The 23,946-nt window shown below is 39.7% G+C and overlaps 2 protein-coding genes across 4 annotated transcripts in view; one reads left to right on the top strand and one right to left on the bottom strand.

The window, feature by feature from the left end:
- Window positions 1-838, bottom strand: part of stk39 (serine threonine kinase 39) — a 33,122-nt gene extending 32,284 nt beyond the window's left edge. Inside the window, exon 1 of one of the 2 annotated variants that reach the window (XM_026145248.1) lies at window positions 593-838. In XM_026145248.1, the coding sequence (XP_026001033.1) occupies window positions 593-698 (106 nt within the window). In that variant the 5' untranslated portion in view covers window positions 699-838. The remainder of the gene's footprint in view (window positions 1-592) is intronic. The other variant, XM_026145249.1, reaches the window with a different exon arrangement.
- Window positions 839-1,004: 166 nt separating this feature from the next.
- Window positions 1,005-23,713, top strand: cers6 (ceramide synthase 6). Of its 2 annotated transcripts, none has more exons than XM_026145251.1 (11): window positions 1,005-1,392; window positions 3,504-3,609; window positions 3,706-3,836; window positions 10,234-10,291; window positions 11,582-11,632; window positions 11,747-11,839; window positions 15,310-15,438; window positions 17,649-17,755; window positions 19,232-19,388; window positions 19,541-19,564; window positions 22,738-23,713. In XM_026145251.1, exons 2-11 carry the CDS (start codon window positions 3,526-3,528, stop codon window positions 22,894-22,896), a joined length of 993 nt encoding a protein of 330 aa, XP_026001036.1. In that variant the 5' UTR covers window positions 1,005-1,392; window positions 3,504-3,525; the 3' UTR covers window positions 22,897-23,713. The 2 variants fall into 2 exon arrangements, with proteins under 2 accessions (XP_026001036.1, XP_026001035.1); XM_026145250.1 differs by lacking the exon at window positions 1,005-1,392 and adding an exon at window positions 2,132-2,525.
- The last annotated feature ends 233 nt before the right edge of the window (window positions 23,714-23,946 follow it).

The raw sequence follows: 23,946 nt of genomic DNA, 5'->3' as shown, positions 1-23,946 counted from the left end.
TTAAGCGATCACGTGTTAACTTTAAACAATCAAAATAATAATTAGAAAACACAGCGGCGGAGTGACTTTTTAGGGCAAGCTTTATTGTTTTAAAAGTAACAATTCCTCTATTGCCATAGTTTTTAATGATCGCCATTACTGCTATTATTAGCTGTATGAATACTAAGTAGCTGTATATTTAGCTCGTCATGTGGACATAATAAGTTATTTGCCACCACAGACGGCACGACGTGGCCTTCACAGATCCGCAGCATCTGTGATTTAAGCAGCTGCTAATAAACTGGACACGTGCCATAAAATCAGCACAGCTGGAGTCAAGCTCGGTGATCGGAGCCCGCCGGAGAGCCACTTATTGAACGTGACAGTTTCACGCGCGTGCAGCGGCCCAGATTTTTTACCCGACTCCGCTTCGTGAGCTGTGAACCGGTAGTCCCTGACTGTGTCTGGTAACATCCGCATTGCAAAGCGTTGCGGGAGGCTGCTGCATATGAAAAAGCCGGTAGGCCCTCGTCGTCATTCACCTCCGATAACCCGCCGCGGGCTGGGTTTCCACGATAGTTACACGGCGTTCAGTACATCCCCGGACACTAACCTATGACTTCCTGCAGCTCGTAGGACTCCCGGGTAATTGGCCAGCTGGTTGTCAGCGGTGGTTGCGGGTGGTGGACAGGAGCTGTACAGTCGCCTTGATCCGCCATGATGAAGATGATGATGCTGCGCTTGTTAGCAGCCTCTCTCTCAGACTGACGGGCAGCGAGAGAGGAAGAGAGAGAGAGAGAGTCAAATTTGACCTCACCTCCTCAGTGTTAGTGTCAGCTGGCAGCTGCAGGAGAGGAAGAGCCGCCTCTACCGCAGAGCGAGCACAACCCGGAAAATAACGGATCGCGTGCGCGCGCGCTCGAGACAGTGACTAGTGATTAAGATGCTTTATTATACACCTAATTTAAAACCTCTGCTAGAAGAATGGTTACATTACATATATTAAGGAAATTGAGTTTGAGTTAAAATAGCAATGAATGTGTTAAAATACTGACGTGAGGATGACGTCGCGTGTGTGTAACTTCAGTAATATGTCCAGAATATGTCACATGCAGTCAGAACTGCTGGTGACGATCATACTACTGTCCAGCAGATGGCGCCATCAGACTGTTTATTGATCTGTGTGCGTCCACTACCCACTACGATAGCGTCACACAGTTGCTGCAGATTTGTTGGCTGCACATCCATGATGTGAATCTTCTCTTCCACCACACCCCAAAGGTGCCCTATTGGATTGATCTGGCCCCAGACAGAATCTGATGGCTCTTACATGCTGTGGAGACACTTTGCTGGGACAGCGTGGATCCACTTCTCACTCAAAAGCAATTCAAAGCTGTTCTAACATATGTAATGGTAATTTTTCTTTTTAATTTTTTTTACCCACTATCCCTCCTTCTTTGTCTTTGTCTCTAACTCATAGATAATTTTTGTTGGTCACCCCCAACAAAAAATCTTAGCATCTTCAAAATCTCCAGCTCCTGTTGGTCTCCATTTCCAAACCATACATCAAAGAAAGTCTCACTACCATCCTGTAAATCTCCCATTTCACTTTTGCTGCTCTCATTGTGATGCTCATTTCCAACCACTCCACCTTGCTTGCACTCTCTTCTTTACTTCTGTCCACTATCTTTTCCTTGGCTGATTGACCACCAAAATGAATTTGCTTTAAGTATGTCTTTGTCTTTTTGGCCTTACCTTTTTTTTCTTTTTTGTTATTGGAATCAGGGTTACTACACGAAATCTGTCAGTAGGTGGCAGAGTTTACCAAGCACAGCGGTAAACGGTGGAGCATGCTCCACTGTGTCAATGTTTATTGTCTTTTTTTTTTCTTTCTAAAAGTCATTAAAGATCAGTTTGAGTTTGACAGTAAAAATCTGTATCTTCAGTATCTGAAGGTGAGTCATCACCAGGTCGGCAGGTTACTACAGGATTCTCCAACAATAAAAGCATCACACCTATAAAACAGGAGTATAAATAAAGCAAACGCCATTCTGTATTTTATGAAAGGGGAATCAGTTATACTGTGTTAGGCTGAGTGTTACCCCAGTGCTTTACCTTGATGACGCCGTGGTATAGCCCCGGCATGTGCGCTGACTGTTTTGCATGACATGTCAGCGCACCAATCAGTTGCAGAGGAGCTGATTGAGTCTACTTCCCTACACTGGAATAGCTGAGGGGAAACGGACGGACGGCGATCGCACACGGATATCTCATCATCAGCAGAGCCTGTGCCGTCAGATCGCATCTGAGAGACCTCCTAGATACAGCGGGCCATCATTTCTCTTTCGACCCGGTCACAGTGTCTGCTGCAGGGAGATGGCCGGTATTCTGGCGTGGTTTTGGAATGAGAGATTCTGGCTCCCTCACAATGTAACCTGGGCTGACTTAAAAAACACAGATGAGGCAACGTTTCCGCAAGCCGAGGATCTCTATCTGGCTTGTCCTTTAGCATTCTGCATCTTTATGATACGACTGGTTTTCGAAAGGTGGGTCGACGCGCACATGCGTTAATCCAGGTGGCTGTGATACGGTCTTCTATTGTCGAAATATTCCGGCGAACGATGCAGCACACCCCTCTGTCCATGTGTGTCAGTCTGGTACCTAAACAATGGCATCTTGTCTGGTTAGCCCACAAATCACTAGGGTGATCATCTTTCTTTCTGCAGGGCCGCAGCGTTACGCGCTGTCTGCATTTGATGCATCTGTCGAGGCACACACATGCACACGCTGTGCGGCCAAGTTACCATACCTGGCCAATCCACTCACCGTCCTCTTAGCCCAAACCATAATTTCTGCAAACCATCGTTCTAAAAACCGTTTCCTTTAACCCATCTTATCGGTGGGGGGTTGTGTTTTGGGGTTTTTTTCACTGCTCTATTTGTGATGTTTTGCATGTTGCATGATCATGTGTCTGACCGTTAAGCCACGATGGTGTCATCACAGCAATGCTTGTCATGAGAGTTTCTTTACAAAGTAGTGAGTGAGGCCTTACATTTCCACACTAAGCCCTCATTTACGCTCAGTAACAAAGTTAAAATGATCCGATGATGTTTGACTTGCTGGTTTTTCGTTCATGAAATATATGTCTGTGTAAGGGGAGTTTTTAATATCAGTATTATTATTTTTGTTCATGTAGACAGCCACGTGTTAACTTTAGCAGCTGACTGTCAACTCTTGTGTACTTTCTCACCACATCTTGACAAACAAGTCACACTGTGGCGTCATTTACTGTTTCTTCATCAATACTACGTGGATACTACACTTCAGCAGTTCAACACATAGGTGTTTTTCCCCTCTGTGTTAAACCGTTTGTGGTCAAAAGATCTTTACAGTACACTGTTATTCAGCACCTGCAGAGAAAGAGTATGCATTACTGACTGCTCCAGTGTCCTTAATTTAAAGAATAAAAGAAAAGAGACTGAGCCCTTTAATATGTAAATGGTGTCATGATCTGTTTTTTGCAGGTTTATTGCCAGACCATGTGCCATGGGCCTGAAGATCCAGACTAACGGGCCGCAAAAAGCACAACCCAATGCCATCCTGGAAAAGGTCTTCACTGCTATAACCAAGGTTGTCCACGTTTTCATTTTTTTCTAATTATCATTCAGTTATAGCTTAATAACTGAACTACATCTAACCTATGGAGTGTTTATATTTTCTTGACAGCACCCAGATGAGAAGAGGCTGGAGGGTCTCTCCAAGCAGCTCGACTGGGATGTGCGGACCATCCAGCGCTGGTTCAGACAACGACGCAACCAAGAGAAGCCCAGCACTCTCGCCAGATTCTGTGAGAGCATGTAAGACAAACTATAATCAAGACATTCCTCACTTAGCTGCACGCCATGTTTCCTCTGCACGTTTCTTTTTCTCTGTAAACATCAGAGTTTGTGCACTGGTGCTTAACTTTTGGTCACAGTTGTTGTGAGTGTAGTCATTTGAATGGGCTGCGCTGTTTTACCACTTATCAACAACACATCTGTGACAGCAGTAAAAGCAGGCACGGTTAATGATTTTAAAAATCGAGCTTGTTTCATGTCTCTGCAAGTTCATTTTCATACGGTATGGAACTGAAGGTAAATTGTGTGGGTGCACATACTCATAAAAAACAAATTAGGGAAATGGAGGCAGGAATGTAAAGGGGAAATTTGAGGGCTGTAGTGACAGATGCTCATTAAAATCTTCACCTTGTTGGAGTTTTTTTTTTTTTTCTTTGACAATCAATGTCAAATTTAAAGATATGAGATTTGAGAAATGACACAGAGGACAGCAGAGAACCAAAATAATAACTCGATCTGAAACAAAATTGTCCTGTCCAACTTGAGAATTAATCGGACAAGCATAGAACAAGATAGGAGAAGAGATTTGAATTTAATTGAATTTAAGATAAACTCCTGATACTGTTCAAGTTGTAAGCCAATCAACCTTTCTTTTGGATCTCACTGTCATCTCATGGAGTAATTATTTCAAATAAATCAAGACTAGAACAGCAAGGGAAGAAAAAGAGCATTTTAAAATCTTAAATTGGGATCCTGCTAAGATGAGAGGGAGGCTCTTTCTCAAGAGCTGAGCTGAGGTATGCACAGGAGAAACACACTGGACACAGGCGATATATTATGTTAAATTTCCCTCTCTTCCAGTTAGTGTTATGTTGAGTCTTCAACTGATAATCAGTCAGCGATCATTTATTTCAGCTTTGTGGTCAAATTCAAGCAGAAATGCTGGTGTGGTCCTTTGAAAGCTTATAAGAGGGCTGCTTCAGTTTTGGTTAGTCAGTGCTGTGTCTTACACGGCTTATGAAGATTGCAACATAAATGCTGGTGCTGCTGTTGGATAATAGTCCCAGTGCGAACCAGCAAACCCACTCAGTCTGTAATAGAGAACTGGCTAATCTGCAGTAAAGCATTTGCCATCAGGGAAATGGTAGTTACTTGGCGTGTGATGTTAAAGGCCAACGAGCGAGTGTCGCTGTCAGAGCAGGGTCATGTCTGACACCGGTAGAGCAAATCTGGCAGTTTGAGACACGGGGAGCCTCACATCTTCTGATCTGCCTGAGGCTGCTGTTCACTCAGGAGACCACTGTCGGCTGATTAGACTACTGGACTCCTGTTACAAGCTCAAAGAAGAATCTGAACACAAAAAAAAAAATAAAATGAAAAGAGAGATTCGATTTGTGTCTGTATGAAATATGTAAGGGCTTTTTGTACATGCTTTGCTGGCATTCGTTCGTTCAAAGCAACACCCGTGCCGAAACTGTTATCTGCACTCGGCATAATTGATAGCAGACAACACGGGGCTTTGCAATAGTTTGTCCAGGTTGTGAGTCTCAGTTGCCCACAGTGCAGTCCTCCAAACAGGCTGGCTTCAGTGCTTCTAGCAGTGATTGTGCTCTAATTAGGCCCTCATGCACAGCTGTTACAGACTGATAGGATTCTTTGTCTCGCAGTTGTCATGATGGCCGAATTTGTGTCTGTTCTTTTCATTATGCAGACTGGGAGCATGTAGTAGACACATTTGGTCTGAAAATAATGAAGGCTCTGCATGGACTTTGTCTCCCAGCTTTTGTTACCCAGACAGACTGCAAAAAAAAGAGAGAAAAAGTCATCCAGTCAAGTGCAAGTGTACTATTTTTTTTCTTAGCAACAAACCTGCAATAACTTTGTTTATATAGAAAGGAAGAAAATCCATAAAGAAATGAAAACTCACTCAGACTAAGAGGCTTCACAGTAAATTAAGATTTTGCAGTGTACTTGGGGAGTAGAGCCCTTCCTCTTTTCAGTTCTTGGTCGTTACAGGCTGAGGCAGGAGCTCGCTTTGATGTGCTCAACAGCTCCAGTTGTCTGATCTCATCTTGCTCCATTCTTCTTCATCGTTGCGTTCACTGAGAATAAAGAAATTATCATAAAGGATAAAATTACCCACTTTTTTCCTTTGTTTTAAAGACAGTGACAAAGAATGTCTGTTACTAGAGTTAATACTATTAAATAATGATGATTTTTAACCTTATATTATCTATGTCAGGTGTCCCTTAATATTAGATGCATAATTAAATGGACTGCTACTAAATCCAAGTAATTATTTATTTTTTTTTGCTTTCCATATTACAACCAATTGAAGTGGATTATTCACGGAGTATTCTTTGGAAATGCACAAATTCCTCCTACCACGTGGTACATAGGAGTGCATAGGAGTGAGGAAAATATGCTTGGTTTAAACTGAATGTATATCAGCCAAGTTTCTTTTGAACACATCCCATTAAATTCAACTTTTTACATTGTGCTTATGCAACAAAATTACATAGAAATGTAGTCAGACTACCTAAAGTCAGCATTTCAAACCATGTTCCAAAGGCAGAATCTGGATATCACCCAAACCGAATTTTCAACAGCAGTCCCTTGATTGATACCCTAATGGTTCAAGCATCCCCTAAGATTGCATGCTATTGTTTCAAATACTACAAAAAAGCAATTCCCTAAAGCAAACTACAAAAGAAAGCAAATCACATGAGCATCTGTATCCTGATTTCATGTGCAGAAATGGCAAGCTGAGGTGGTTATTGCGGTTCTGTCTAGTTTTTGACCAGCACTGACTATTGTAGAGAAAGTTTTAAAATCCAACTCTGCTTTCAGGGGTTTCAGATAGCTCTGTCTTTAACTGAAAATGCAGTTTCAGCAAAGGACATCCATCTTTTCTACATAGTTTAGTTTTCAGTTAATTTTCACGTGGGTATTATTGGTGACGATGCCTCATCTAAAGCTACTTTCACAAGGGGTTCGATTTGGCTGAGTTTTTACACCAGATGCCCTTCCTGACAGTTCCTGGAAGCAAACCGGGGCTTTTTTTGATTGTTAGGAGAATGTGTAAACTACTACATATTCCTCATCTAACAGTTTAAAAACTGTTAGATGAGGAATTAACCAAAATCATTTTCAGATGGATAAACAATACAAACGTGCAAGAATGCATGCAGTGAGTGCACGTTGAAACCAGGAGTCAGAGAGAGAGAGATGCAAAACATAATGACCGCACCAATATAATTGCAAATAAATGAATCAAAGGTAAAGCATATTAAAGCAAGATTAAAACCAAATAAATCAAAGTAATAAGAAAAGAAGCAATCGCAAGACTGTCCAATTTACATCTAAAATGTCAATAACATTTCAAAATGTTTCCTAACTTTTAACTGGATTAAAAGTAGATTATCGAAAATGAATTGATGCATTTAAACTCTCCAGAAATATATCATTATCAGCAGCTGAGACTACTAGCATCCTCATTACTGCTTTCCCTCTAACAACACGTAGGTGTGGGAGTCTCATACACTTCAGAAGCAGTTTGCCAGACTCCAAGCTGACAAGTAATAACTATGATTGTGCTCAGCAGATGCTTTTAGGGCAGCTGAGAGATGGGTCATTTACATGTGCATATCAAAGAAGACAGCTACACACGTTATCCCTCAGCCTGCTCGCCATGTTCCGGCACCACGTTAAAACAAACTGGCACTTAACAAGCTTTTTCATTTCAGTAATTTTTAAAATCGTGTCTATGTAATTAAACCAAAGTAGACAAATATACATAGGTAGGCGGTGCACCTATTACTACCTGAATAATATCAGAGCTGTTACTGCTGATCTAACTGCAATGAGGGGACAAAGCTTCCTGACTGGTGAGTTTTGATAAAGCTGGAGACTCATGCCTAATTGTTATGTTGAACAGTATGAATGCAGACAATTGCAGCGAGCTGGTGCTCAGGCTTCCCACCTGGAGAAGTGACAAAGGTAAATTAAATGAGCCAGTACGATCTGCTTTTTATGATTTTATTCCAACACTAGGCGCTACCTTCAGAATAAAAGCAGCCTCATTACTGAGTTTTTAATCAAATCAAAGTCACCCCTGCAATTATTTCCTCCCTCAAGCAATGTCCTGTCTAAACAGGTGCATTTGAGCTCTCCGTGATTAGTTGAGCTGTCTAAATTTGAAATCCAGCCTTTCATCATACGTAAAAAAAACAATTTATTAAAGCGTGATTAAGCACTTATAAAAAGACGGTGTTTGTATCCGAGCATTACCTTAAGCATATGTGCTGTATGAACTATAGTTTTTATGCCTAAATTTGCATAAGAATAATCCTATTAACCACAGCTGATACACAGTATTGTTTAGTTAAAAGTATAATTGGCTAATAGCTTTTCCATCGAGTGCACCAAATACACAGCAGCTCTTAGATAATTAAATTTTAAAAGGTGCCAGTTTGCTCAACTGTCATCATCAATTTGAAAAAGTGTAACTCATAATGACAAAACTCAATCGGTGCCTGACGACAGGAAAAAAAAAACTATTCAAAGGAAGCATTTGTGAGTCATTGTGATTGCACATATATAGCAGTGATTCAGTAGCACTTGTAAAAGACTCTTGCAGGCTTCATCAACCAGTTGCCATGCAACAGTCTTTACTGTGTTTCAGGTAGACTCGTCCAGCTGATTTGCTCTTACAATACTGTTGATCAGACACAAAAAGCAGTTAATGATGGCTTCCACAAGCAGCACATCAATGTGGTAATAATTCCTCTAGTATTCATCGCGAGTAACAGCTCGTTCCTGCACAAAGGAGCCGATGTGGATTTACCTTGTTCTCTTTTTTTGAGCGTTTATGAATCGTGGAGTTTCAGGGCCTGCAGCTGTCCAAAGGTGTTTGATTTGAGGTCAAACAACCACACCACGCAAGCTTTAAAGTATGCAAATGCTTGTTTCACATGACAGGATCCACATCGTCTGTCAGTTAATGTTTTCTTCCGTGTCATAGAAGTCAAGCTCTGCTTTGTTCCTCTGGTTTGATTCGTGGAGTTATACAACTGTATTCAAAAGAGTTTATGCAATCTAAAAATGCAGAGACATACCTTTACACTCAGGCATCTATAGTAACTTATAGTAATCAGCTGAACACAATAACTAGTGTTTGTGTTATTAGACTGACTGTCTATTGGGCTCACGAGATGAGTGAGTCAGTCTAGTTCATATGAGGGTGAAAGTTCATCCATAGTTGTGCGCATGTGTGTGTAACAGATAAAAGATCTGTATATCTAGAATAAAGCACTTTGTGAATGTAAATTGTGGTGTAAAAAGTCAAGAAATACTAGAAATCCCCTGCATCAATCTCAATCCATTTGCCAGCTTTTGCCTTACTTTTTTATTTATTTAAGTTAACCAAATATTACTGCTGTTCTAAAAAAAAAACTGTGGAAATCGCTGTCCAGCTGTCACCCGTTTGGTGTGCGGAGATGCATTAAAAAGGATACTATAAGATAACAGTGACATCTCAGAGGAATGAAATATTTAATGAAGTCATCACAGTTTCTCCTTGTGGGCTAATTTGTCTCCATTTAGAGACACGAATGAAATAATTGGCGTAATGCAGCTTGCACAACTATGGAAGCTGCATTGGATAGGGGGCTTGCTAAGGGGCCAATCTTGAATCATTCCTCCCAATTGATGACTGGGATAAGTAGGAGGTATTTTATAAGCACATCTTTGATCACTGATGTGTCAGCTGAAGCAGTTTCCTTCTTGTAAGCTCGAAGTCAGACCTCGTGATGATTTTCCCGATCATTGTGTAACTGTGGTTACTGTAATTTATGTGCAGGGTTACATAAAGCAGAGAAGGGTTGGGAATGGACAGAGTGAGTGTTTTTTTCCCCCCTCCAGACCTCACAAGGGAAGTCAGTGACGTCTTATTTTCATTGATTTGCCCTAGACTGCAGAGTTGAATAAGAAGACCTTACGCCACTTCCAGTTCCTAATTACAGGCATAACAGCCACAATGTGTGCCACAGCGTGTTGCACCAAGGGATTAAACAAAGTAAATAGCATACAGCACGAGTGGTATTACATCAGATTCTGGAAAACATTTTGGGATGCAAGTCATTATTCTCCTCAAAATGGTCTCAGAATGTGTTTTGTTTGGATTCTGTAGAAAACAGAAATCAATGTGCAAAAAAAAGATAAATATAAACAGCTGCAAATATGTGTGCACTGCAGAGCTAGAGGAGGCTGTCTTTAATACTAGTGTTGCTCCAGACTAGACCAAAACTGAAATCCACTGCTGTTAAACACATTTTTTTAAGGTTACACCCCCAAAAGAAAAACTAAAGATTTTTGTGATCAGATGAGTCTATAGTCATGATCTTTTTATTTGTTTCAGGTGGAGATTTACATTCTACTTATACATATTTACCTACGGAGTACGATTCCTTAAAAAGGTAAGTTTTACTTAAAGAGTTTCTGTAACAGGAGCTGGATTTAATATGGATCTGTGAGATGTGAAGCTATTTTCTAAACCACTTAAAGTATAGCGGTACATGATAAAATTGAATTAAAGTGACTAATTTTATAAAGACAAAAAAAGGAAAAGGGAAGGCAGTAGAGGAATAAAAATGACCTCTAATCAGTCAGGGGGTTTTCTGTGTTACTATAGTGACATGTAGTTTTTAACAGCTGGAAGCCAATGTTCAAAGGAGCTTCTGTTGTGTGTCGTGTTATCCCGTGTAAGAAGAGCCACCTACTTATACAAAAACAAGGACTTGAAATAACTGAGATGATGACATTTAAAGTGGTCATCACTGCTATTTAATTAATTAAGTGACTTTGTCATTGTTGGAAATTGTGGCTTTCCTACGGTGAGTAGTGTAAGTGTGTTATCAATAAAGCATGGCTTTTTTTTTTTTAAATGCCCCTTTTATGACATATACCATTTAACCAGATGTTTAGCTTAACTTTTAGGGTTACCACACCTAAAACTATACCCGTGTAATGATAATATTCATATTGACCATTTTTCACGTCCTGTTAAAAGATATTTTTACCTTCATGAATATGTATGCATGTATGCAGCGCCTTAAGCCTACTATGTGTAGTTTAGGGGTTGAAATGGTGTTTCCTCTTTAAAAAGCCTGAAATTCCAGCAGACACATCAATAAGCCACACTTTGTAGAGTTCATACATTTATGGTAACAAGCCAGTTAAGCAAATTTGACTGAAATATGTGACCGAGATAGGTTTAATAGAGTTCATGCATAAATTCATGAAAATCCGTATATTAACACAATCACAGCAGTGGCTGAGACAGAGCAGGATAAATCTCTCACAGACACAAGTTGCATGACGAAGCACTTTGTGAAAATAGTTAAGTCCCTGGCAGCCGCTGCTGCAGGCTCCAGCCTCTGCGGGATTTATTAATAGAGCGGGTCTGGAGAGGAGTGCAGGAGACGTAAACTCAGCCCCAGTGATGGGTCACTGTTTGCTTATAACACATTTTTTTAGCATCTCAGTTGCCGTCACTCTTCTCATCTTTACGTCACTACTCGAGATTTTTGTCTTATGGTGGTGTGAGCAGAACATAGCAATTTAGCATTTATTCAGTTTTATATAAGCCAAAGAATTACTGCTATCATTGCCCCTCAACAAGTCAGTCAAAGTTTAATAATATTTTTTATTATATTGTTTGATTTTCTTTGTCTAAGGTATAAACATACTGTTCTCATCTCTTGTAGACTCCATGGCTATGGAACACTAAAGAGTGCTGGTACAACTACCCTTACCAGGTAAACATTTACTCTGCAATGTTTACCCATCCTTTGCGATCATGTTACAGCATTCCTGGATTTACTACCTATCAAATATTTAGTTTAACTCTGCTGCTTTGTGTGTTTATGCAGCCACTGACTGTGGACATCCATTATTACTATATACTGGAGCTGTCTTTCTATCTGTCGTTGCTGTTTTCCCAATTCACAGACATCAGGAGGAAGGTAATTATGAGCACATGTCATAAAAAAAACACACATCATGCATGTCCAGTGGCACAAATCATCATTTGTTTGTTAGAAGGCAAAAGAGAACAAGGTTATTTACTTACTTATTTGTTTTGAATCTAGAAAAACGTGTTGTTCTTATGCAAGTGTAAGTAGCACTATCACAGAAAAGACATCCCGATCCTTTTGTGATTAATGTTTAGTCTGTTTTAATCAGTTTGATTGTATCATCACTGTATAAATTAACTAAACTTTAACACGAAGCCGAAACACTTTATTCTGACTAGTTTACAAAAACTTTGATTAACTACATTTAAATAATCCCTTCAGCCAATGACTGAACTTAAAGGTGACTTTATTAGGTACACATTCCTAGTACCAGGTTGGACCTCCTTTTGCTTTCAGTGCTGCCTTAAGTCTTCTTGGCAAAGATTCAGCAACATGCTGGAAACGTTCCTCAGAGAGTCTGGTTGATAGTGACATGACAGCATCGCACAGTTGCCGCAGGTTTGTCAGCTGCACATTCATTCATGTGAATATCCCATTCCACAACATTCCAAAGATGCTCTATTGGATTGGGATCCAGTCACTGTGGAGGCCATTTAAGTATATTGAACTCCTCCACACCATTACACCTCCACCAGAAGCAGTCTGAATCATAAATAAAATGCAGGACTGATCCATGCTTTCATGTTGATTATGCCAAATCTTGACCCTATGGTCCAAATGTTGTAGCAGGAAGTAATTTTGGTGAGGCCGTGTGAGTTGTCTCCTGTTCTTAGCTGACAGAAGAGGCACCCAGTGTGGTCTTCTGCTGCTGTAGCCCATCTGACTCAAGGTTCAACGTCTTACATGTTCAGACATGGCCTTCTGTATACCTTGGTTGTAGCCAGTGATTATTTGAGTTTCTTTTGCCTTCCTATCAGCTTGAAGCTGTCTGGTCATTTTACTCTGACCCCTGGCATCAACAAAGCACTGGATATCTTTTTTTTTTTTTTTTTTTTTTTGTCCAGCGTGTCTGGCACCTACAACTATGTCTGGAACCACAACCATTGTTCAAAGTCACGCTTAAATGCATTGAGTTGCTGCCATGTGATTGGCTAATTAGATAGTTACATTAACGAGTAGTTGAACAGATGTACCTAATAAAGTAACCACTGAGGGTATAATGTGTCACATTTGACAAAATGATTTGTGTTGATGTGTGTGCTGAGATATATGCACCTACTGGCAGTCAAGACAGTAGTTAAAAAGGAAAAGGAAAAAATCTTTTTCTTCCCAGTGTTGCAATAAATCACTATAACCGAAGATCCGTATATTATTAAAAACACTGTTATAGGCTACATATTTTGCTTATCTGCAAGCAGGTAAATAAGTCTTTTTTTCTCATATTTTTGAGGTTGACTTTTTTCTAATGCAGTGGACTTTCTTGTACACAAATTAATAAATGTATATTTGTTATGATTTATATAAAATCATAACAAATATGTCTTATAGTTAATATGTAAAATAAATGCTTAAGCTAATTTAGGTTCAAACTGCTATTTTACTCAGCTAAAGCAGTTTTTTTTACCTGCTTTTTTGTTTATCAAGTGTGTGTACTTAATAGGTAAATATATAATCCTTTATTTTATTAGCGTCTTATAGTTTAGCATTGTTCACAAAAACACAAAAAGGATGAAATTAAATTTTCTGTTTAACTATTAGGACCAAGTTTTTGGTTAAACCCTAGAGCCAGCTTCAATACACTTCTGTATACTACTCTGAGATTACTGCAGTCACACAGAGCATATGTCTTGTGGTTTTATTGTGAAAGGTTTTTGCACGTACATAGAACAAATCAGGTTTCTGGCACAGATCGCGCAGCTACAACAGTGAAACTGCATGCACAGCACCAGGACTCTGGAGGCAGCTCACCTAATGTAAAATCTGCTTTCACAAATAATCAGGTCTATTAAAGTGTACCTATGCTCATTTCCAGCTCCACTTTTCTAGACTTAACTCTACTAAAGCTGATAGCAATCTTTGCTCTTCAAAATAATCCTTCTCCTGGATTATAGCGCAACCCCTCAGTTCACCCATTGTCTGAAACGAGCCATTTTAGCTGATATGTCTGTGGAGCTACATTTAAGCCAACTTTTTTCCTTTGTTCGGATTGGCTAGCTCTCATAAACAGGAGGGGTGTATAGCACCTCGCTTTGATATCATACAGATTCATCAGTAGAAAAAACTGTCTGAAACAGAGCGTTTAAAGCGATCAGAAATTGGTTTAGGCTTACAGGGTGTGAATGCATGTACGCTGAGTGATTTAAAACTTGTATATATCAGTCACTGTAGCTTTATTTGTACGACAGATAACAAAGAAAAAGATAATAGTAAAAAAAAAAAATCCCTTTATTCTCTGCTGTGCATTCTTTTAAAGAACCAACTTGGTCTGTGTCTAAGCTGAAAGTCAGTCCATGGAAGCATTCAGTCATCTTCATCCCACTTCATCTTTTTTTTTTATGAAAATGGCCACACTTTTGGCTCATTAAGCATCAATTTGCATGCCTTCCAGCCATGATCGTACTCCTGTCTCCACTCCATCCCAGCTCTGCCCTCTATTCAAACACACTCCGCTCACTGCACTCACAGCAGCAAGCAGCAGCCCTCACGATGCCATGCTGTGTATGCCTTCACTCTGTCATCTCTTTGTTGACTGTTGGCATGTTGTCTGTTTTTGTTTCTCCTTTCAGTTTTTTTCATGCACAGCACTACGCTGAGGAGGTCCTCTGCATCCCCTGCCAATTTCAGTATGTTCCCCCTGCACACTCTTGCCTTGCTTTCACTCTTGCATCATTACTCTTCCTGCTCATCTTCTCTCCTCATTCACTTGCCACTTTGGACTGGTTCTGGGTGCTTTAAGCTGCCATCCTCAGATGATTCAGTAGCTAAAGATTTGTTAGAGGAATGCCCCCCTTGTCCCCGGTCCTGCCGCTTAGTCATCTGGAGCTCTATTCAAAGCTAGAAAACCTAACGGCTCATACCAATATCGTTAGTTGTGTAGTTACAGCAGGGATTGTATTGAAGAAACATAGCTTTTAGCTCACTTTCAACTCTAAAACCTCATTCAACACTTAAATGTTTTAAAACTGCAGCCCTGATATGTTTAAGGAAGATAAAGAAGCACACAGGGCCCAGTTCCTCCAACACTACACCACACTGTAAAAAGAAAGATCTTGCAAACTGTTTTCTCAGTGGGATCTTCCCTTTTTGAGACACAGCTGTGCCTGAGATAGTAGGATGTGTGAATATCTAGTTTGGTTTTTTTTAAACACACTACTGCAGAAACTGTTGATAAATGCTTGGGCGCTGGGGGTGTATTTGCTATTTTTGTTTGCATAAATTGTAATATGTGCAGCATGCAGTAACATTTTAAAACTTCTTTCTATAGTTATGTGACATTTTGCTGGATGCTGTTTCCCCAGGATTTCCTGATCATGTTCCTGCACCATGTGGCAACAATCTCTCTGATTGTATTCTCCTATGTGAACAACATGGCACGAGTGGGAACTCTGGTCATGTGTCTGCACGATGCAGCTGACGTGTTGATAGAGGTGAGGATCCGGGGAGAGACTTAAACACTGTGGATGGATAGATGGGTGTGTGGGTCGAGTGATTTAAACACAGTCTACACAGTATGAACAACACACCATACCATGTAACAACAACTCTATGCATATACTATATGAACAAAAGTACTGGGTTGCCTACACATTACACCTACAGGAGCTGCTCAGCCATAGAAACCTATGCCACAAACGGTACATAGTTTTTGTGTGAAACAGTGGCAAAGTTTATGCATTGTGCATCTCAGCAGTCCCACTCTGTAACTTTATGTCATTAGCCACTTTGTGGCTTTGTTCCTGAACACTTCCACTTTGCAAGTATGCCATTTACAGTTGATTGTTGAGAGTTTGCTTGTGAAATTTCTTCTGAGAGCAAAGAAATTTCACCGTGCCACAATCAGTGAGGTCTTTATAACGATCCACTCTTTCACCAATATTTGTAAAGGCAGACTGCATGTCTAGGTACTTGATTTTATACACCTGTGGCAATGAAACTGAAAATGTCTGAATTCAAAGATGAAGAGGTGTGGTCCAATACTTTTGTCCATACAGTGTAGATTAGATCTAAATTGCATTGCATTGAAGGTATTGTGGTCGTTTTTGTTCTTTAGCACATTCAACTTGAAATACAAAGCTGGCTACTAAACTAAAAAGTCAAAAGAATGAATGAAAAAACTACAGTTGTTGTTTGGAGTTTACATAGACTCATCATTGGCATGAATGTTGTAGTAATTTTGGGCTTTTAATGATTTCTTTGATCTCTTTTCTTTCTGGGGTGGAATGATTGTAAAGCATACATATTTAATGACGTTAAAGAACCAATAACTGGGTGCACAAGTTTTCATTTATTTTGGATCTTCTCGCATCCACACAGGGTCAAACTTATTCATATATTATTCACTGATATTTGGGTAAATGTCCCCATAGCAAGATGCATCTCAGCTAAACACTTTTGGTAGCCAGCAACAAACTTCAGGCATAATTCTGGCCAATATTTGACCAATCATCGTAGCAAAACTGGTAGAGTTCTTTTCAATTGGTCGGGTTTCTTTTAAGTGTAGTCCACTCATTTTCAATAGGGTTGAGGTCGGGGCTTTAGGAAAGCTATTGAAAGCCAGATCCACCCATCATTCCACCCTGGAATAAGAACAGTTCAAAGAATATGGTTAAGATGTAGCCACAGAGATCCCAAATATAAAGGTCTTGGATATTACATGACCACTGTGGTTCATTTCATGGTTTATGTACAAATTCACTGAGTTTGGTAACAATTCCCATTTTGACCAGTGTCCATCAGTATTAAATGAAGAGCAGGATTAGGTTTAGAGGACCACATTGTTTTTTAAGAGAAATGAACATATGTGGTTTGCCAAAATCAACACCTGGTTTAAATGGTAAAACACAAGAAGAAAAAATGCCTGACACACCAAAACCTGAGTGAAGCAATGACCTGGTATGACCTATTGATAACAAGTTTATTAATTTAAAGAAAAAGTCCTGCACACCAGGTCAAAAGCACTCAAAGAGGTAAGTCTAGAGCAAGCACAGAGAAAACACTTTAGTGCTTCAGCTATGGCTCCCTTACATTTGTCAGCAGAACTGGCATGCCAGCATTAATCAATACTTTTACTGCTGACCGAACTAAAAGGGTGAATGTAGGGGCACACAGGAGCAATGTGCATGCATCCAAACACGTTTGAAGGGATTTCTTTCTTCTGCAAGACAACAACCCCACGCATCCAGTGAAAACAACCTGAAAGAGCCTTTCAGAGTAAAGAATAGCCTTGCCAGTCATCTCATCTCACCTGATCTTGTGATCAGTCACCTGATCTCTACCTTTAGTAGACCCCACAACAAGCAAGAGCTGAAGGGATGGGAGAGCGTCACCGGGGACGTGGCTGTATATATGTATGGGCTAATGGCTGATTTTTTTCATTTTTTTTATTTTTTAATTTCCACAAATGTTGAACATGAGGATTTTGTTTGGCTTCATGTTTATCTGCACATTAGTACCCTAATCTAACTACACTATGTGCAAAACAGGCTTCACCTCCCACACAGCTCTTTCAGCATTGATGTAACCTACACACATTTAACACACTTTAATGTAGTGTTTTTTTAATTCAAACTGGAAACATGAGTTTTTTCCATTTTTTTTATGTTATTTACATTAATTTCTGTTTCTTTTTTAACCCCAGGCTGCCAAGATGGCCAACTATGCCAAATGTCAGATACTGTGCAACTTGCTATTTGCAATGTTTGCTATTCTCTTCATAAGCTCCAGGCTGGGAGTTTACCCCATCTGGTGAGTGTTATTTGCTTCTTTGTTGTGTACCATAGTTAGCATCCTTCTAAAGCCAGGCTTCAGGGCAGGTGTGTTAGCCTTTTGCGTTTGCATGCATGTGCTCACACGACTTGCGGAACGTTTTTTTTTTTTTAAGCAGATGCCTGAGTTGCTCTGCTTATTTTGGCAATTCATCTCTGAAAATTTAGCCATCAAGATCTCATTGGCTTTTTTTTTTCTTCTTTTTCTGCACAACAGTTTGCAGTTCAGACAGAATCTCTTTGAATTTGTGTTGCTAAGTAATAGTTACTATGGATACCACAGCTTTAAACTCTCAAAGAAAGCCAAACCTATCAGTAAATGAAAAGCAGATCATTATGGTTATTGGTTTATCTTTGAAAACTGTGTCTAGAGTTTGATGGGATTGTTAAAAACATCAAAGTGATTTCCACTCAAAAAGAGCTTTCATCATTTTGTGGCGCTGCTTTTTAGGTGTTTTACCTTTAATTTATTCGTCATTATAAAGCGGAGTTAATCCATCCAAATTTCTCTAACAGAGAGAAGAGAAGATTAATTAAATGTTTAAAAGATTTAATTACTCTCTAAAAGCTTGAATTAATTTCTTCAATAACTTTGTGAATGGCAGTTATTATTTGCCTTTTTTGACTGATATTTGCAGTCATAAATAAATAAATCCAAAATAAAAACTAAAATAAAATAAATACGTTTATTTTAGTCGTGCGCACGGAAGTCATTCCACAGTCATCTGTAGCCACAGCGTTATCACACCTTTCACAAGTGAAGAGAGACGTAATTTCGTTTTCCAGTCAGGCAGCTGCAGCCGTCTGCTTTTCTTTGAGATGCCATCGATTCTTGTTCAGCACAAAAATGCTGTTTTGAGTTTATAGAATCAAGATTGTCTTCGATAATTAGGGGCTTTCTGGAGAAGTGCTTTGAGAAATATTTGTCAGTAAAGTCTTTTTTTTTCCAGAAAGAAGCTTTTAGCCGGCACCCCCACATCCTCTGCCCTCTGTTCATACTGTAATATAATGCTCCCATATGCTACATTTTAGTCAGCCCCCACCACACCCGTAGTAAAGTTGTCATTACTGTAAAGCTGTTGCCATGGCTTCAGTATCTGGAGGATGATTCACAGAACGAATTGGAAGAATTGTTCCAGGGTTAAATTTAGACCCTTAAAATTTCAATCGTGTGTCATGTGAAGTTAGGCAACACACTGATTTTTCTTACAGTGCCAACTTCAATTAAATTGTAAATTATTGCTCTACTCATATTGAACTATAAATAAAACACTCACATTTCTGTCTCCCTTTTCATGAAACACCTGGATTTTAACAATATGTTTGGAGCAGAGCTTTCTTCCTTTGGCTTTGTGTACTCGCCCCCAGGACACGCCCTAATTCACCAAATGAGGGGGTGTGCTTTAGTTCTTTATGTCAAGTTAATTTTCTCTGTCTCCCTCTGTTGCTATGGAAGGATTTTAAACACCACCTTGTTTGAGAGTTGGGAGATTATAGGGCCCTACCCATCCTGGTGGGTCTTCAACCTGCTTCTGATCATGCTGCAGCTGCTCCACTCCTTCTGGTCCTACCTCATAGTGAAGACAGCATGCAGAGCCATCTCCAAAGGAAAGGTGAGTCACTAAACCCAGTTCTTTTGCAAAATCCTTACCTTTGTATCTAGGTTGCTGTGCTGCTAGTGCATCTATAAATAGTGTATGGTGTTCTGATGGGCCATTTTTTGACTTTCTCTTTCTGTTTTCTATGCTAACCTGCAACATTCAAGGTGGGAAAGTGGAATCCGTTACATGTAAGTACATGACATTTTGTACAACTTTTAGTTTTTCCTCATATTTCTTGCAGCTAATGTGGTTACTGGCTGAAAGCTTCTTATTCATGCTATTCATGGTCCCTGAGGTGGAAAACTCCCTAGCTTTTCCTGTACCACCCTTTTGCAACTTCCTAAGAAATATCTGAACCTCTAGAGGATGGATTCACTCATAATTGTGGACAGACATTTGGGTTCCCTAGACAATCGATCCAATTAGGTTTGGTGGTCATTTAAGTCATTTAACTTTTTAACTGGTGCCGTTGTCATCAAAGCACCAAAAGTAGGAAGAGCTTAGTAAATTGTGTTGTTTTAGCGATTCCCGTCCACTCGAATAAATTAGCTAAACTTTAACATGAATCTCTTTGTTCACTATCTTCTAGTGGATTCGAAAACCTTGCCATGTCAGATTGGCGAGTGTTTCTATTGTTAAGAAGCATGAAAGGCCTCTGTTGAATCACTTTTTAAGAACATTAAGTCCATCATGTCAACAGGTTTTTAAGCTTTTTCAGTAAATCTCACAGCACATGGTCCCTATTGTGTCAAGATCACTGAGACCGACAACAGATAAATTGGTGCTGGCAGTCTAAGGAGCTTGGAAAGAAAAGCGTCTGGACTTCTTTAAGTTTCTTGAAGACGTTTCACCTCTCATCCAAGAAGCTTCTTCAGTTCTAAGGTCAAATGGTGGGGAGTCCCAGATTTAAACCCAGTGGGAGTTTCCCCCCAAAGGACAAAGGACTCCCTGATGATCCTCTACCTAATCACATGAGCCAAGGTGTGAAAGTGGGTGTGGGTCACAATCAACCAGGGTTTCAGGTGAGCTCATTGTGAAACCTGGCCCCACCCTATCACGTGATTTCCTGAGGTCAGATGGCCCAGGATGTGAGTGGGCGTTAAGGTGTCTGGGAAGGGAACTCAAAACTGGATTATAGATGGCAGAACGTTGGTGTCGTAAACCCCCGCCTCTGTTCAAAGATGGTCGCTCACAGTGGACATAGATGGCTTCTTTCACTCCTTTTCAAACCATCTGTCCTCTCTGTCCAAAATGTGAACATTGGCATCCTCGAAAGAGTGACCTTTGACCTTTAGATGCAGATGGACAGCTGAGTCTTGTCCCGTGGAGGTGGCTCTTCTGTTGTGCCATTCGCTTGTGAAGTGGCTGTTTGGTCTCTCCGATGTAGAGGTCTGGGTGAAGCGTCTTCAAGCAACTCAAATAAGTCCAGACGCTTTTCTTTCCAAGCTCCTTAGACTACGATGACCTGGATGACTGAGAACCTTCACAGACACATTGGTGCTGGCAGTTTAGCTGTTGAGCTCTCACTTTACATAACGTAAGGTCGGCAGTTTGAATCCCATCCTTTAAAGATTTGGCGTTTGTGTTACTTTATTTGCTGCTCACCTTGATTCTCCCATCAAAATGTTAAAATGTCCAAGGCTTTCCTTTATCACCAGTGACAAAACTGATGACGTTCCTGTTAGCCTCAGCTTTAACGTGGCAAATTAAGGTCTGTTACAGTTTTTGGATTTAAAATGTAATACAGTAATAATTTTTTTCCCTTTACTAAAATATAATACTCATATTTGAATACATCTGAACAGCTTTAGTCAATCAAATCTATCCAATAGATCTCCTCTGGTAGAAGCTCTTAACTTTGCCACTGCTATATGCTGTTCTAAAGTCAAAGTTCAGAATTACTTTTAAGCAGTTGTGCTGCTAGTCTGTGGATGTCATCAGAAAACTTTATTAAAGCCAGAAGGAATTCGTTTTTTACAGATGTTCGCTTAAAATATACATATAAAAGACAGAAAATTGAAACTCTGTAAAATCTGAATACTTTATTAAAAATATGTAAAATATAAAATAATGAGGACAAAATAGGGTACTCAAAGTGCAATGATAAATTAAGTTTATTAAAACAATACTATGTATATGCAAATAGTCTGGGTGTCATAAGGAGGAGTTATAAAGTGGGCTGGCCAGCCTGAGATGGAGAGGGGTGTGAAGGATTGTCCAATATTGCTGGTAACTTGGACAAGCATCCTCCTCTCTGAAACCCAGGATGGCACCAGCCACTACAGACTTATCAGACTTATAAAACATCCTGAGCACCATCTAGCAGATGTTCAAGGAGATGGTTTTGACCTTTCTTGTAGAGGGCTTCTGTGTTTTTAATAAAATCCAGTTTACTGTCAGTGTGAGCACCAAGGTAAACCTCGCTGGTATTCTCATCCTCCTCATGTCCACAACCATGTCTCATGATAATTAATAGATTGTTTCATCTTTAAAAATGAAAATCAAAAATGTTGTTATTTAAAAAAATGTGATCAGCCAGCAGACCATCTTATTTCATCCTTTGACATCCTGAGAAAATTAAACAGCGCTCTAAACATTTTAAAAAGGCACAATTATTTTATTGACTCTTGAGGAAAAGAACTGTAATAAGTATATACTGCCATTAAACTCCAGCACAGCAGCTTTTCCTACCACATGCAAAGAGTTGATATTCAGGCACCGAGGTAACTATCTAAAGGATGAGGCTAAAAGATTTCCTGACACACAGCATCACAGTTGGTTCATAAACAGTAATCATGAATTGTAATACGCTGTGAATCAGTTTTTTAATCCCTGTAAATTTTGTGATGCAGGTGTGCGCTGCAGGAGTTTAAAATTCCGGGTTGCTACGAAGGAAAAAACAGAAGAGAAAATGGTTTAACTCATATGACAGTGCACTTGACTAAATTTGAATCTATGAATAATAATGTGTATTTTGAATAAAAGCTTGCAAAACATTAAAGTAGGTTGTTTTAAAAAACAAAAAATCAGTATTGTCCGTGTATTTTCTCTAAATCAGTGTGGCAGATTATCTCAGAAATGATATGATAATCATATTAATACGGTAATAAGCATGGTAAATGTGTGTTTTGAACTGGTAGAAGCAATCAAACCAGAGGTCTCCGTATTTCATGTTTGCGAATAGATGTTATAGCTTCTTCTTCTTTTTCTATTTTTTGCCTGATATTGATTGGCAGCTCCCGTTTCACATGCAAAAGCCATTTATAACACCGTTATGCTTGGCTGCCTCAGATAATGAAACAGATAAGAATTTTAATGAGGAAAAAAAGGTAATCTCCAGCCGCCCCTTTCTTTTCCGCAGGTGTCTAAAGACGACCGCAGCGACATAGAGTCCAGCTCCGATGAGGATGACAGCCCACCGCCAAATCAGAAGCACCACACCAGCGCCACCAATGGGACAAACAAAAGTCATGGCACCAACGGCTACCTGATAGGAGCCCCGTATCCCGACGAGCACTGATATCACAAGAGTGGAGCCACGCTACAGACATCATCAATTCTTCTGTGTGTGAGAGCGTACGAGAGGGTGTGAGAGAGAGTGTGTGTGGTGGGTACATGAACAACATCGCCTGTCTGGAAGTTCTGGATAGATTTAGCTAAATGCAGTTTTGTTATTGATTCTTCACTAATTTCCTTCGACAGTTTACTCTCCTCATCTATATATTTACATCAAACTGCACTCAGTGAAATATCAAAGCACTCCTATTGATACAACCCACTCTCTGTTTAACCAGTGAATGAAAGCCTTTCACTCTATGGTGTAAGCATGCTACTCTAACATACAGTGGTCTGGCATACTGGGGGTGTGTTTTCTCCTATGTTTGTGTCATTCTATGTTATTTATTTATAATTTTTTTATAAATAAGTTTGCAGACTGTAGTTGGACATTTATTCTACATCTACGACATTCTTTGATGTCAGTGTTAAAGATGACATACTCCTGAACGAGTAACAGTAACGAGTATTAGCAAAATGCTAAAGACCTGGGTTTACTTTTAATGCTACACCTCCAAAGATATGCCACAACTCACAAATGGATAGTTATGTGACATTCACTTACACTTTAAAATTCATTCTCCACTCAAACTGTATATGAGATGTCAATAACAGTATTATGTGTGTGCATCAGACATGGCTAGATGCTGTATTCCCTGTTGAAGCATTTTGTTAATTATTCTGGTACATTTCTGGTAAGCGTTACATTAAAGGCCATTTGTCCTCTTTTGAGGCAGACAAGAATTGTTTGAATAGTTCAATAAAAAAACCCCAAAAAAACATGAAGATTGCAAATATGTGCGAGTGTGTTGAATAAGCTTAATCGTGGAGGTAGCATGGCTCATAACTGCAGTGTACACAGTTTGACTGTGACAATTCAAAATGCCTGCTGTGAAAAGAGGCTACTGTGAGACACATTAGCCTCAGTAACACATAGACAGCATTCAACCTCCTCCCATTGCTTCTCTGTGCACGGTTGCTTAATACCTCAAATTTATACTACTGTAGATCTGCT

Source organism: Astatotilapia calliptera, chromosome 16, assembly GCF_900246225.1.
Source record: "Astatotilapia calliptera chromosome 16, fAstCal1.2, whole genome shotgun sequence".
Lineage (NCBI taxonomy): Eukaryota > Metazoa > Chordata > Actinopteri > Cichliformes > Cichlidae > Astatotilapia > Astatotilapia calliptera.
Note: the sequence above shows the minus strand (reverse complement) of the source record. Positions and strands in the feature narration are given on the sequence as shown.

Bases quoted from the DNA above. Each gene is read 5' to 3' on its own strand.
- cers6 (XM_026145250.1), top strand. From the start codon at position 2,356: ATGGCCGGTATTCTGGCGTGGTTTTGGAATGAGAGATTCTGGCTCCCT. The intron at 2,526-3,503 runs GTGGGTCGACGC...TGTTTTTTGCAG, and splicing joins ATACGACTGGTTTTCGAAAG to GTTTATTGCCAGACCATGTG. The intron at 11,633-11,746 runs GTAAACATTTAC...GTGTTTATGCAG, and splicing joins GGTACAACTACCCTTACCAG to CCACTGACTGTGGACATCCA.